Source organism: Manacus vitellinus, unplaced genomic scaffold (assembly GCF_001715985.3).
Source record: "Manacus vitellinus isolate BGI_N305 unplaced genomic scaffold, ASM171598v3 scaffold_12_pilon, whole genome shotgun sequence".
In the NCBI taxonomy this organism is placed as follows: Eukaryota; Metazoa; Chordata; class Aves; order Passeriformes; family Pipridae; genus Manacus; species Manacus vitellinus.
Window position 1 is genome coordinate 1,205,426 of NW_021938949.1, and position 16,017 is coordinate 1,221,442.

General features: G+C 41.2%; 1 protein-coding gene across 3 annotated transcripts in view; it reads right to left on the reverse strand.

The window, feature by feature from the left end:
- Positions 1 to 16,017, reverse strand: part of LOC103755782 (sodium channel protein type 5 subunit alpha) — a 205,952-nt gene that overhangs the window by 19,481 nt on the left and 170,454 nt on the right. For all 3 annotated transcript variants that reach the window (XM_018089200.2, XM_025896818.2, XM_025896817.2), the window contains 2 exons: positions 15,180 to 15,353; positions 999 to 1,121 (listed from right to left, as the gene is read on the reverse strand). In XM_018089200.2, the coding sequence (XP_017944689.1) occupies positions 999 to 1,121; positions 15,180 to 15,353 (297 nt within the window). The remainder of the gene's footprint in view (positions 1 to 998; positions 1,122 to 15,179; positions 15,354 to 16,017) is intronic.

Below are 16,017 nucleotides of genomic sequence, written 5' to 3' on the forward strand. Positions count from 1 at the left end.
TGGTAGTTAGGCTCTCTAGACTTCAGTCTGTCTTCCTCTGAGGGTATTGCAATGTCAACAGGGAATTGCTGGGAGATCAGTGCATGAATTACACATATACATCACAATGATTAGGACCAAAATTTTGTTTATAGAAGAGCTTTACCCTGAATATATCTCATCGTGAAATATGTAGCATGTTCCTTGGCCTAGTGGAGAGGTTTGGGATCATCAAAGTAATCTGTTTTAAGTGTAAATTTGTCAAAGATTTGCTTTACCTTGCTATGCAATCTGCAAGATTAGCAGTAACCTCGACTCATACAGAACACAGCTGTCATCATCTGCAAGTCATGCATGGTGTGAGGAATTAAATGAAATGTTTATCTAGATAATAATTGATTTGCGTAGCAGGTAGGCTTAACCAATAAACAGGTATGCTGTAGGGATATAGCCACAGTGGCAAAGGAATGCAGAAGGGAATGAGATGGAGCACCAAACACAAGCTACATGGTTTTAATGTTAATCCTGACATTCCACATTGAAACTGCAATCTGTTCAAAGGAGAAAAAAAAAATTCATTCATTTGCTTTCCCTATCTTTAGCATTTCTAATTTTTGCTTTAATTATTAGTGAAAAAGTCCTTAAGAACTTTCCAGTCAGTCTCATTTTAGTACATGTCAAAAGCAGGGAGCAAACTTGTAGCTTGGTTATTCCCCTGATACACCTTATAATTGAGAGGTAATTGTTAGCCAGATGCTTCCTCAGCCAAAAAGCTGTTTTTTAAAGTGCAGTACGATGAGTTAGGCAGCATGATTAGTTTATCACTAAATCCACCTGAGGATAAAGATATAATGATACAATTGCAATCAAGACCAAGGAGGGATTTCTGATTTTGTTGTTTTGATAAAGCATTATCATTCATTTCCTTTGGCTGACAAAATGAAGACAAAACCACGTGCAATGGTTCCGTGTTACATGCTTGATGTTAAGCTCTGACCAAATGCTTCGTATACTCTTACCCTCATCCCTTCAAATCGTGACAAAGCTCTTAGTGGTCGCAGAGCTCGGAGAGTCCTGAGGGATTTAATGGGACCCATCTCAGAGTATCCAAGTGTGTTGGCGACGAGGCTTATTAAAGAGACCTGGATGGAAACACAAAGCAAAAATCCAATCTGTTAGTGCATTCCTGCCATTTTCCTTCTCTTCCGACTTTCCTTCCTGAAACAAAACAGGTGGTGAGTGGAACAGTGGAAAAAAAAAGTCTTAAATATTCAGGTGCTGGAGCAGATCCAGAGAAGAGCAACGAGGCTGGTGAAGGGACTCGAGCACAAGTGCTGTGAGGAGAGGCTGAGGGAGCTGGAGTTGTTCAGCCTGGAGAGGAGGAGGCCCAGGGGAGACCTCATCACTCTCTATAACTCCCTGACAGGAGGCTGTAGCCAGGTGGGGGTTGGTCTCTTCTCCCAGGAACCAGCAGTAGGACAAGAGGGCAGATCTTAAGCTCTGCCAGGGAGGTTTAGCTTGGACAATAGGAAGAGATTTTTTACAGAGGGAGCAATCAGACATTGGAATGGGCTGCCCAGGGAGGGAGTGGATCTGCCATCCTTGGAGGTTTTTAAGATGAGACTGGATGTGGCATCAGTGCCATGGTCTGGTAACCACAGCAGTGTAGGATCAAGGGTTGGACTTGATGATCTCAGAAGTTTTTTCCAAGCCAGTTGATTCTATGATTCTAAATGAATGCCATTACACTGGACCCACACAGAAAAAAGGATCATCTTCCACAAAGTGGATGAGAAAGGAGATCACCATTACAGCCCCACCCCTCTGTGCCACCTGTGCCACAGGTTTCCTTTGCACTCCTCCAGGTGTATCTTCCACTATCCAAAATAGGATTCATGTAAGTGTTATAATTTAGGGCTTTTTGGATGAAAGCAACTCTAAGATCTAACCCCTTCCAGCTGAGATAAAGGATTTTAGCATTAACACTCAATCACTAGTCTTCAACTTAATGATTAGAAACAAGTCTTCAAGATTGCTGAAAGACATGACTTTATGCCATAGATCTTAAAAAAAGAACAGTGTGCATGGCTCTTTGGTTTTGCACTTTTTTTTACTTTTTCTAGTTTCTAAATGGTCTCTAAGGGAGATGGAACATCAATGTTGGGGTTCATACCTTTCAAAGACTATTTCTTTGAAATAAACTTTCTCTTTCCAGATCTGGAGGAAGCATGGATTGGTTCCAATGCCCTTCATGTTCTAAGAGCTTTTGCAGTGCCCAACTGGTCAGAAATGTGGATGCTATCAGGCACAGGACTGGGATCTGAATGAACTGAATGGCAGTGGAAATTATGAACACATGGAGCAATTGGGTTTTGTGTGCTCGAATCAGTGTTCACAGTCTGAATTCCTACTGAGCAAGGAGTGAAAACAAACAGCTCTTCAACACCATAGGTATCATGTCAATTTGCATGTTTAAAAAAAAAAAACAACCAAGAAACAAGAAAACTCAACCAGCATTAACTTCCACATACTATAAAATACTATTTTCTTAGAAGGAGAGACCTATTTATATTGCTTATCACAGTTCCCTTACTTCCATTTTACTTTATTTTTTTTCTCACTTAACATTTTCACAGCCCCAGTTCTCATAGTATCAGATTACCTTACACTCACCAATGTGAGTGTGCAGAGCTCATCTTGAGGAGGGTGTGCTACTGCCATTTTAATGACAGCAGCTAGGCCTAAGATCGAGGATTCTTCTACATTATAAAAATTAGATGTTTAGTGTAAAAGGAAACTCTAAGGTCCCCCATGAAGACAGACAGTTCTGGAGGGAAACCTCCCTTTTCATTTTAGGATGAGGTGATTTTTCATCTGAACCCCACTGCTGGCTGACCAGCCCAGCATCACCCAGGGGCTTTGGGATAAAGCAGGATAAGACCAGTTTGATCCCATAAGTCACAAACCAGTCTCCTCTATGGAGCAGCTTTTCTCCAGATTTTGCATCCATTTACCTACAGGCGCTTTCTGCACAGCTAAGAACCTTTGTAAAACTTGCTGAATTTGTTAAATTATTTACCTATTGATGGCTTTATTGTGGCATGTGGGTGACAGCAAGCCTAAGGGCAGGAGGTCTCAGAGACACCACGTCTGCAGAAGTGGCACAGAGGCTGGCTGTCATGCTGTGACATGTCACCCTCTAACAAGGTGTGACACAAACTCACCTCCCGTGTACAGACCCAGTGGCTGGTGCAGAAGGAAGGTCTTAATAAACACTTCTGCATTTTACTGGTGAGAGTCCTATAAGAACATCACAATAAACAGGTAGACTGAGTTCAGGGACTCTTAGGCTCCTTAGACACAGGGGAGGTAAAAATCACCGGCAAAGCCTTTGCTTCCATCTCTAAGAAAGCAGCTGTAAACCTGTGACATGAGCACACCTAAAAAGTCATTTTAGAGTAAGCAGTGCTGTATGTTTGACATGTTCCTTTCACCTAAGTCCTGCTCACTCAATACTCACAGTTAAAGATGAAAACCTGGGTTCAACTTAAAAACCATCTTAAACTCCCCAGTGCTCCCAGACTGAGGCACCACCCATTTTCTGTCTTCCCCATTTCTTACCAGCTTTGATTTCATCCTGTGCTCTGAAGCTGCATTAACATAGAGTTCAAAGCCTTTTCTTTTCATTTTTCCTCCCCATTAACTTAATGTTGCCTAAATAATGAGGAAGGGCTGAGGATTTGTCTGACAGCAGTAAACAAATGCACGACGTACTTATATACTAAACCCATTCAATTAAGTAATTTAAAACTGTGGCATTATGGAGATATCATGATAGGAAGAACACTGTGGCACATATTTCTGTCTCTGGTGGAAAGTTCAGTGTAGAAAACAGCCTTAACCTCACAAAGCCTTCAAGTTTCCTATCCAGAAAGGCTGGAGGTATAAGAAAAACAGTTCAATGATAGTGTACTCAGATATAGAAATTAAGATCCATACACTCACGTACCAAGGGAAGTTCATTCATCTGTATAATTGATTTGTAAAGTGAATGTATATATTTAAAAGAAAATTAATCTAATACAGAGTACCCAACACCCTTCTTTGCTAGTTTCACACACAATGACTGAAAGTCAGATCTTCTCAAGGTCTTCAAACTACCTTGATTGCTACAGGATTCCTCCCTCCTCCTGGATTTATGTCCCATAACTTCCCTTTTTCTCAAGGTAGAAGGTGTCTGGTTCAAATCCTGCAAAACCAGACTTTGGATCTGAGTGGGTTACTGTTTCATTTCCAGAGCTGTAAATGTCACCCTGAAACACATCACAGGTGCTGCTGTCCTCCTGACACAGATTTACACAGCATTAGATATCTCTTCAGAGGATTAGGTCACGAAACTGTGTGATATTTGGCAATGATTTACAAGGCTGGAGTTTGAGACAACTTGTTTAAATGCTTGGATGTTGGTTTTGAAGGTATCCCTGTCAAATTTTATTTAGAGGAGAATTTCTAACGCAAGGAGTTGGCCATTTAGACTTGATTAAAAGTGACCCGGAAGGCTATTTTTAGGGACAAAATCAAGCAGTTTTCAAAATTGGTGCTGACTGCCCCACATAAACACAGCAAAAGGTGAAGTCAGCTGTTTCTGTGACTTTTTTTCTCTGTTACGAGGCTGTGCAGCCCAGAACTGCTCCAAGGTTCTGCTTTGTGCTCTACTTAGTATGAGAAATGTGCTGGCACCCAGAAAACACCTCTAGGGTCAATGTAACCTCCAGATTCATAATAAGGCAAACACACATTTTTAATCCTTTCAGTACCTGTTTGCAAATAGTTTTGCAGGTTTTTCATAAAAACCTGCCCCTGAAGGCCAGGCAGTAATGTAACACAGTGGAGAGCACATGAATCCTAAGATTAGGAATTGATAACTGTTGAAATTATTGCTGATATAACTATATATATATATAATACAATGCTAATGAGATTGTCTGAATGTCTTGTCCGTGAATCAGAACATTTTTTCACTAATTTCCACCTTCTTGTGGTAGTTTCACTTATTTAGGGAAATAAATCATTCTTGAGATAAGAAATATGACTTGTGTATGTGTACCCAGGTGGCACCCATGTGATGTTAGACTCCCAGTGTGCTCATGTTGGTGCTCACAGTCATTCACTAGTTACAGATACGCAGCATTTTCTGACTATTTAAATTATTCACCATGAACATACAGAGATAAATTTCTAAAATAAGTTTATATGTCTTCTTTATCTGATGGTGACTTAAGTAATCACTGTTGTAAACTGATGTAAACCCAGTAAAGCCATCAGAAGAGAATTTTAAGGCAACAGAAAAACAATTGTTAAGTAGGAAGGGTGATAATGCAGCACACCCAGGGGAAAAGGCCTTTAATCAGAGGATCACAGACTTTTTTCCCAGGGACTGATTGCATTTATAACAGTAGTGGGTTCCTTCCCACATGCATACATTTTATATTAGTGGCATCCCTACACTCTCTAACCATGGGAGGTTACAGGGAGTCAAGGGCACAGACTTTGGGAGCAGTGTTTCACCTGAGGCTGATGGAGTTTCCTATAGCAAGAAGGTGGGTTTCAGGTGGAATAAAGGCTGCTCCTTCCTTTTTTGCATTCCTTTTCACCAGCCTAAAAGCACATCATTTCAGATAACCCATGAGCATCCACTGGATCCAGCTGGAAGCAGACCTGAGACACTATTCCAAGGCAGATGCTACGCAGCACAGATGGCATTTTTGAATTAACCCCTGGCCAGGGGTTAATTAACCCCTGAGATGAATTAACAGCAGAGCCCAGAAAACAAGGACTTCTGCCTGAGGAACAGCAAAAATCCTATAAATACCAAATAAATACATATAAATACCAAAACCAATGAGAACCTCTACTAATCGTCTGCCTGCTGCAGAACACATCTGTGAGTGATGCCCTGTGAGCGTCTGTCTCGGGGGGAAGAGGAGACCTCCTTCCTGGTATGGGCAACAGCATATGCTTTATGCAGCCAGGAATTTCATCAAATTAACCTGCTTGTTCAAATTAGAGGGGAGGGATCAGAGAAAAAAGAAAAGGACGTCTGAATTGAAGAACAGCAGCTGAGTTGAAAGCTTTGGCCACTTATTTAAATAAGCAGTTTCAGCTAATGCAGGCCCACGGTGCTTTCAAATAGCTTTTTATGTGCTCCAGGAACCTGTCTCTCCCTCTCTAATTGTGCAAAAAAAAAAAAAAAAAAAAAAGTAGAGAAAGAGGAAAGAGCACTTGTTTTACTTTGAGTGTTTCTTTTCAGTCCAGCCTGGTTTCTCCTGTCCATTGCTGCCAAGGATAGGATTACCCAAAGAAGTCTTCACAGTGCTTTTTAGAGCCAGGCCTGAGGTTACAAGTTGCTCCCCTTGATTTGAAGAGGACCAAAATTAGGTCTGTACCCCAAATGCAAGCTGGAAAACCTACGTTTTTCATGGAAAGGGAAATTTGCAAATAAACTGAAATACATGGAATTTCTTAAGCATTCTGAAATAAAGTTGGAAGAAAGGAGCTTGTTATGAGGCTGATATTCCCCTTGACATCCACCATTTCTGAGCAGACTTTTATTGTTGTCTTATTTTTTTAAAATATCCCTTTTCCCTTTACAGATGCTGAACTGCATGATTGCACCTGTCAATCAAGAAATTCCATGTTATGAAAGGAGGGCATAAAGTTAAAGGAAAGTCTTAAAATTAGGACACTGAAGAAACACTAAGATGACCTAAATTCCCATCTCTGCTACCTGTTTCCTTGAATCACAACCCTCACATTCAGGTAAAGAATATAAACTCCTTAGGGCTGCTCTGGGGTTGGTCCATGGCATGGAGATGAAAGCGTGCCTGGAAAAGAGCTATCAAACAGCTTCTCTCACCACAGCAGTTCATTACTGCTCATGGAGTGCTCTCATGTATTATAACATGATGGGCTACACGAATGCCTAGATTAATTATAAAAAAAAAAAATATCTCCTGGAAAGCCCAGCATTATTTCTTATAACTCAGGTTTAAAAAGTTGTTTACATCATTCACTCTTTTTTTTTTCTACAGGATATTTCTTCTTTTTTTTTTTTTTTCTTTTTCATGTTATTTTCTTTTTTTTTCCCCCCCATCTACTACTTAGACTAAAACTGTGAAACTCCTTTAATATTCCATGTTCTCAGCTTTGTTCTCCTCATGTCCACGCTTTTCAGGCAATGTTTCCTTGTCAGAGGGCAGCCTTGTTGCAAACAGCATGTGTCACTTTTGTTGGGTTAAATGCTTTTAAATAAATCATCCCTGCATCCTAATTGCTTCCTGGTGGTTTCCAGAAGAACCTCTTTACGTCTTGCTGTTCTCTTAATCTGTCACCTCCTTTACACCTGCTCAGGCTTTTCTAACAGCTCCAGTCAATTCCCAAGGCAGATGGCTGCGAATCATGGATTAAACCTCAGCTAATTTCTGAGGGCGAGTCGACCTGCTGCTGCGAGCTTGCATCCAGCGAGGCAGCAAACTGACTTATTGATCTGCAGCTTTCCCACCTCTCCCTTTCCAAATGGATTTTCAGCTTGTCTCCATTCACCTTTCTTACTGAAAACAGGCACCTTTGCCACACCCTAAGGTCCCGTTTTTTAACACCGGGCAGAGGGATTGCTGTGAATTTTGGGGATCACATGATGCTCCTTGATCATCCAAACCTTGATCATCCAAACTCAAAGACTTTCTCCTTGTTGCAGCAGCGGTGGCTGTGCAGGTGCAGATGTCCTGAAAAGTCTGGGTTACTTATATACATATTTTTGTATACATATATATATTTATATTTATAACTATCATGATTTAGAGCAAAATAGTTTCTTCATCACCAACTATGTTCTGCTTCTCATCCAGATGCTGTGCAGAGACAGCCTGGATTTAGTTAGGGCAGCTGAAGAGGAAAGACATTCTCCCCTTAAAAAGATCTCCAAAGCCACCTCATTATTCATCCCAGGGTACCTTCTTGATGCTGACTGCTGTAGTCAGGAGAGACAGGAATACACTTGATTATTATTTATTATGTGAAGATGGCGTTAGCATGCCAGGGGTGTGCATAGTGATCACTGAGAGAACATTTCCCTGGGGGCTCAGCCCCATCGACTCCACTGCATTTCCATCCCAGCCAGTGGGAGTTGAGGTGCTGAGCTGAAGGCATGTTTATTTCTGGGCAGGATTAGGATCAACCCTACTTATACATGACATAATGAAAAAAAAAAAAAAAGAAAAAAAAAAAGAGAAAAAATCTGTTTGGTTTGTTTCCACAAGGTGCTGTTCTGGATTTGCTTGTTTCCCTAAAGTATCTATTTAATCAGATGTTCAAAATCAATACAAAAAATACCAAGCTGATGTGGGAAATACGACCGTCTAAGCTTGAAAATTGTCGCTGTTCAGTTGGATTTTTGAACCTGATTGATCCTGATATGCCAGAATAGAGAGGGACTCTGAAGAATTATAGGATCTCTGACTTTTGCCAGGAAGGCTAATGATAAAAGTAGGAGTATATACCACAAGCAGGAGTCTTCATTTGCCTCAGCACAAAACACCCCAAAGACAGCCTTACCAGGGTAGGAGGCCAGCACAAGGTTTGTACACCACTAGGGCACAGCTTTCAACTTTCATCCCAATTCCTTTTATCTCTCTCCCATTAATAAGGAGTCCCTGTCCTTCTGCAGGCTGCTTCTCTCCCTTCACTTCCTCCTTTTTCCTCCTCCTGACACCAGTCTCTTGAGCTGCTCCTGGCCGTTCTGGATGGAGCCACAAGTGTGAAGACACTTTTTGGTCTGCAAGTTGGGGTTTCAAAGGTGCTGGTCATCAGGGAGAGGAACTGTGGAACAATCCTCCTCTGTCCCTGCAGAGTGTGTGGGACTCTGGACTGTTAAAAACAGTCTCTGTGTCCCTCCCAGCTCTGATTTCTCATGCAAGGGAGAAAATCACTGTATACGGAATTTGGCTGCTACACTCACAGTGATGGAAAGGGCCAAGCAAGCTGCATGCAAGAACTCCAGGATTTTATTCATTATTTTCTTTTTAAGCATAGTCTTCTAAAAAAGGACATTGAAACGTGCTCCATCTTTCAATAACTTCAAGAAACAGAAATGTTTGGTAAACCTAGCTCAGCACAATCCGAGTTGAGATGGTTTTTTTAATACCACTCTTGAAAGCTGAAATTCTCCCTCAGTAATTGAAATTCCACAGTAATTGCAGTAATTATTCATCTCCTAAACACTTTGCAAAGGTGTAGGCAGGCAGTGAACTAGGCTTACTGTGGCCTTCTCTCCACACCTGCTTTTGCCATCCCTTTCGGTCTGGCTGCAGTGTGCTTTGTCCTGCTGTGCCTTGTCTGAAACTGAGCTGGTGCTTCCACTTGGCAAAGCCTGCTTGCTCCCCTTTTAGCATCTCTGTGGTAACAAACATGAGGTGCAAACCAAGATAAGACCAGACATTTGGATGTTTTTTCATGTGTTATGCTGAGATAAAGAGTGGGGTGGCAGAAGGGAGATTTGCAGCCTCAGCTGACCTGCTAACACACATTAAAACCACTTAACTTCATATGGAATTTTTTTTTTCCACTTATCCTAAATTATCCAATACGTAGTAAACTAGTTTTTTTCTTCTTTCTGTTTTTTTTCCTCTTCAAAACCAGGCTCCCTGGCTTCTGGAGAGGGAATCTCATTCTTATTAGTTATCTGGGAGGTTTATGCCATCAGAGATGCTCAGAAGAATGTGCACTAAGACATCTTCAAAAATCCCACATGCCCATTTGCTTTGAGGAACTGCAAAAAATCTAGTCAAAAAATGAACTCTGGAGTAATAATACCCCATTGTACCCATGGATTTTTGACAACTCACAGAGAGCACTAATATGTTCACTCTTAGGATGCTCCTCCAACTGACAAGCCATATTATTTTTAATTTGCCTTGGCAGTACTTTTGTCATTCTGCTCCTGTGTGCTTTTCTGAACAGGAGCTAGATGAAATTCACATGCTTTTAGGGTAATTTCCCAAGAATACAAATTGGATTTCAGTGCTGTTTGGGAACGACTCATTACAGCAGATTGTGTAATTACTGGTACAGCAAACAGAAATCACCTTGTTAATCAACAGGGAATACAGATGGAAAAAAACAATTAAAGTAATCATAAGCCATCAATATTTACTTCACACAGCAAGTTTTTAATTGTCACTTAAAGACAATCCAGCACAAGGGCATAATTTAATTCAATTCAATTTTTAACTAGGGATAAAAAGACTGTTTTAAAATGTTCATCTCAGACTCAAGGATTATTAGCTGCTTCTTAATTTGTCTGACAATAAAGTATCCAAAGCAGAAATCTTAGAGCAAGTGCTTTCCAGGAAACTCTCCTATGTAATGCCCTTATTTTTGTTTAAGTGTTCAGGGAAAATGACAGTGCATTTCATGACTGAACATCCATGAGCAGTTCTCAAACAAGCAAACAGAAAATTTGGCAACAAACAGGACATTTGGAAAGCTGCTGACTGGGGAATACAGATCCCTAGGTACAAACTCAGCAGCTCCAGGCAAACATCAGAAACATGTTGTGTTAGAATCATTCACAAAAGTTATTGTGGAGACTGAAAAATGCATATTATTTTACTTCCATAAAAGCATCTACAAAATCCTGCCTAGTGGACTTGTTGCATAACTGATTCGAGATGTCTGGCCTTCAAATCCATTGCTGAGCCTTGCTTGAGCTATTTTGCAGACAGATATACTACCAAAAGCTGTTGTGAGCCCTTGAGTTCACGGCACCAGAGCCAGCTCTCTGGGAAAAGGGATAGAAAGCGCAATCTTTATCCCTGGTGACTCAGCTGGAGAGAAACTGGTGGAGCATCAGGGCACGAAGTGAGAATTAGAGATGATCTCTCCCGCTGCTGCAGGACATAATGCAAGGACTGCCCATTGCTGGAGATGGCTGGAGAGGAAGAAGGCTGCCAGCATCCCTAAAAAAGCAATTGCTTAAGAAAATAGCTTTCTGCAAGTATCAAGTCTTGAAAGATGGGATAATCTTAGAAAAAATTGGTGGAGAAACCCTCATCTTCCCTTATCTCTGAAATCAGTATGTGACAATCAAGGTTGTTTTTTTTTTTTTAAGCCTGGATTGGAACTAACTTTTGGTCAATTAAATTGAACCCAAAAGCTGCAATGGAGATGATGGATTTGTGATAATGGACTTTTTTTTAGAGTGATGACATTAGTGCTGGTTTAAGAAGATTTTTCTGTGAATGCCACTGGCAATGAAACTTGGCTGTGACTTTTTTTTTCCGTGCATTCTTACTAATGAGATGGGACTTCACATCCCTTTCCAATGAGTTTTCTCGTGACAGCTTCTGTAGGGTTCCAGTCTCTCACCTCTGCCTCCAATGCATGAGCAGGGAGTGAAGAAGCTGTTGACTGCAACACCTCCAGTCTTTGAATGATGCTAAGCTCCAGATTGATGCCTTTCCCAAACTGACCATGCAATGGAATAATCCATCTGCTGTCAGCAGAGACTGGGACATAGCTCAGAATTAATTGGCTGAAGCTCAAACTAGATAAGCTCAAGATAATATTTATAGGTTAGAGGAAACAATTGAAAGGAACATAAAGATGACACCAGCGTGCACAACTGGTGGAGTCCATGTGCCCTTTGTTTTAAACCCCAGCTCTCTCTGCCTGTTGCAGGACAGGACTGGTGAAGAGCAGTTTTCATAAACATTCACTTTGAATGCCACCCACCTCCATCTCTGGCCAAGGTCAGACTCCTCATTTAATCTGCTTTGTACCAAGAGGTTTTGCTCGCATGAATGCTTGGAAAATATCTATACTTTGTGAAAATATTTGCCTGTGCATCCTAGCAAAGAGGGCTGTGCACAAATACCATTCCTGATGGTGATATTGATGTCTGCCTACACTTATATCTGCCTACACAGACATACTACGATCTCTGCTTTTCCCTCATTTGAAAAGAGCTGTTGATTGAGTGCCCACCACTCCAACTCATGAGCACAGAGAGGTGATCTCTGCAGTGTAGAAAGGAGTTACTTTTAGCAGTATACTTGTTTTTTACAGGTAGGTAACATATATAGATGGACTTTGACGATGTTTGTTCAGTATATCCAAATTCCAGCAGACATCTAAGGCATCTTTCCCAGGTGCCCTAAGTTGAAATGAGCCTGTGTTTTGTGGTTTGATTAACCCTTTCTCCTGTCCTCCCAAAGAAATATGCAGCAGTGTTGTTGATAGGACTTTATTGTATTACAACATTTTTGAAAGCACTTTCTTATGGTTTTTCCTACACTAGCACACTTCGAGTTGCTGAGAAGCCCATTATCAGAGATCATCCTTTAGGGATTCTATATCCAGCAAAAATAGCTCTCAGTTTGTGGATTACTGGGTGTTTTGATGTTTAGGCATTGTGAGGCAGCATTTTCTTTATTAATCCACAACTGTCAGATGGAGCCTTTGCTGTTCCAGTGGCCCAAATCAGTGTCAAAGGTCTCTCAAAAGGCAGGATGTAGAAAAGATCAATATAATTCAGAAGCAATATGCTTATACCCCCTCTGGGTTAAAATCACATTTAGAAATACTGAATACTTGCAAATTTTGAGCTGGTTTTATGAATTATTCAAAACAGAAAATAGATTCTGAGTTGCATTTGTACAATTAGAAAACACAGATGAGAGATGGTTTCACATGTCCAATCAAAAATCAACCACTGCAGCTTGAATTCTGAATACTGATACCAAACCCCTAATGAATAATTTGCAGATCAGGAATTTTTAAGTGAATAATTTTAAACAAATAAATTTGAGAAAATCAGGCAACTAGTTCATCTGCTTCTTTTGGAGCAGCTAATTCATCCATTCACTCCCTTCTGCAGCTCAGTTGCAATGATTTGGTTCTCAAAGGACCGAAAAGAAAATGCAAATTGAACTAAAAAGTGTACTGGAAAAATGATAGGATGTTACTGTGCCAATTCAGAGTAGCAGGGTGGGTTAGCAATAGGGTAGGAGAAAAGCATCTGTTAAACCCGCTAAAAATATAGTACCAGGTTCTCATAATTTGCATTGGGAAAACGTTTTCAAGGAAAGAATGAGGCTTGGGGAAAAGCTTTATTCATTGGGAACACTAAAGAGCAAGTGATGGCCTAGAGTCAATCAACAACCAAAACAACTCAAGGGTGGAGCAACTTTTTGGTTAGATTGGGAGCTTGCAAAAAGAATATTTAAGTGTGGGTGGAACCTTTAAACACGCGTTAAGAAAATAAAACACAGGGTCAGTAAGAAGGTTCTGTGATTTATTTTCTGGGGACAAGGGCAGTCCCAGGGGCCTTTCTGCACAGCACTGTTTTATGCCACATGTGCTCAGATGTGTGACAGGGAAAGGTGAAGCCCCTTTCCCCAGCCCACCTGTGACTGCCTCTATAACTGTCATTATACCCACAAAATCCATCATTAAAAGGCAAACGTAGCTAATTTTTGGCGTTACACAAAGACTTTGCGTTTTTTGTGTGGCGCCTGTTCCAAGGGGGTTTTTCACATGGAGGACAGAATTCAGCTTAGCTTTTGGTTTACTCTCTTTGGCATTAATGAGATGTCAAGCTACAACGTGCACATTTCTAACAAGTGTGGAACTCATTTCAAACTCTTAATGATGCAGCAGAGCTCCAAACTGCCCCAGTGAATTCACTGTGTGAACCGCTGCTCCCGTCAGGAAGACCCCTACTTATTCAACATCCAGCCCTCATCCAGCCCTTCTAGTCTTCAGAAGCTCATTGAAACAATAACCCCAATATAAAATTCCTGGGAAGCCCACACAATACTTTAGGTGAGTCCTATTAGTCTCATTTTTACAGATGGAGAAAACAGAAAAGCTAAGCTATGTCACTTGTCCTAAACCACAGTAAGAACAGTTTTCAGGGCTGGGCTATAACTTAGGAACTGGTGGTTTGCAATTTTGTGGTCAGATAATTAAACCAGACCTTCCTCTTCTGCTGAAGCTAATCTGAGAAAAATGAATGCCTTCCCTTTAAGAGGCTTCCAAGCATGTATGCAAAGAAGAATTTATGACCCACAATTTATGTAAAGAATTTCCTTTTCATAAATCAATTTATTAAAGCCCTGGAGAAGCTTCCAAAGGCTCTGATCCAGCAGTGCACTTAGACATGTCCATAACTTCAAACAAGTAAATCGTCCCACTGAAGTGCTCTCCTGGGCCGGGGCCAAAGAAAGTGTTGTTCTTCCCCCGAGTCAAGGTTCAGATGTAAAATGGGGAAAAATAATTTATCTGAAGTTTAATAAGTTACATAATCATGACAAACCTCTGCCAGCCTCCCACACTAATACCACAAGCTAACAAGAAATGGCCTTGGGGAGATAATTGCCTCCTTGTTGATATGCTGTGATGAAATGTTAAGCTTCTTTTGGAGGATGTGATGCTGCTGACTTTTCCCAAATATGGGAGATCCCACATCAGTTTGGAGGAGACAAACCTGGTAGTGGCAACACTCCTGGGGCATGACCTCCCTTTTGTTCAGCAATCACTTTTTAACGATTATCTGTAAATTAGGAGAAGCGTTGCGGCATTTCAAGGATTTGGAGTATTTTGTAATGTTTTGTAATAGTGAAGTCACTTTGCCAAGAGGACTTATTCACACCTTCTGCTGGACTCCTTCACTGGTAAATACTTGGGAGGCAGTACTGAACATACTGTTACGTGCTGCTGGCAGCCTCGCCAGGAAGCCACGCCAAGGACAGCTTCCCTAATCTGCTGAAAGACGTGTGTCGAGGTCATGTGTGGAGCAGTCGGAGGTAACTGGACCCTGTGCTAGCTGAGAGTGTGGAAAGAGATGTTAAACACTAAAAGAAAGAGTGAGTTCCTAGGGAAGAGAAGGGAACGTGACTCAAATTAGCAGGGTGACACCCCTATGTCACGACACAAAGCATTCCCCTCTGCTTTGGCACACCCATTCCTGGCGATGGACAATTACATATCAAGACCTCCTTTGAGCTTTGCCCAGGGTTGATACTCAGAGTTGGAGTGGCAGCTGTCAATTTGCAAACACAAAGCTGCCAAACTTAACAGCGTGTTCTTACCCGTTACAAAATCCAACACAAGAAGCATCGTAGTTCCAGAATGATACTTACATCCACGATAAGGAAGTCCAGCCAGCACCAGGCATTGGTGAAATACTTCTTGAAGCCATAAGCCACCCATTTCAGGAGCATTTCCAAGACAAAGATGTAAGTGAATACTTTGTCAGCATACTCCAGCATGGTTTTTATGTTTTTTCGGTCTTCAAGGTAAATATCTTCAAAGGCCTGGAAGCACAAAGGACTGATCAACAATTTCTCCTACATCATGTTGGAAAGCATGGGTGTTGTGCTGCAAGTCTGTATTTGATAACATATCATATACTGTCTGTGATTTCTGACATATTTTAATGTTACAATCAGAAGGAGGGCTCAGGCACAAACAAGACTGACCCTGACCTAAGAGAAATCTGTTCAGCTTTCCTTTATAGTGGACATAAGCTTAGCTATCTCTCTCCAGCCTCTACTGGCTGTGCTGACTAGACATCATTTGAGTGTAGAAAGAGCTTATGATCCCTGAATTTGGAAGTGTGAGTCTGTGAGCAGAGTCCCACCCCAAGCTGCCCGAGAACATCCTGCCTCAGCTCCTGTTGGCAGTGCCACTGCTATCCAGGCACCTCAGATGTCCCAGGGCATAGGATGTCTATATTTAGGAGACAGAATATGACCATTACATTTAGCCAAATAGATCTTATTGCTAATGATGACAAATTGGGTTATTAACCTGCCTGTTATGGAGTACTGGAGTTCTCCGGCTTCTGTTCAGTCATCACATTTCAGGTAGCTACAGCTATCTGCCTCAAGAAAGGCTCATTATTATTCACTTAACAGAACAATAATGTTTTAAAGGTCAAGGTATCTATCTCTCCACCTCATCTGTCTCTCTAACTAA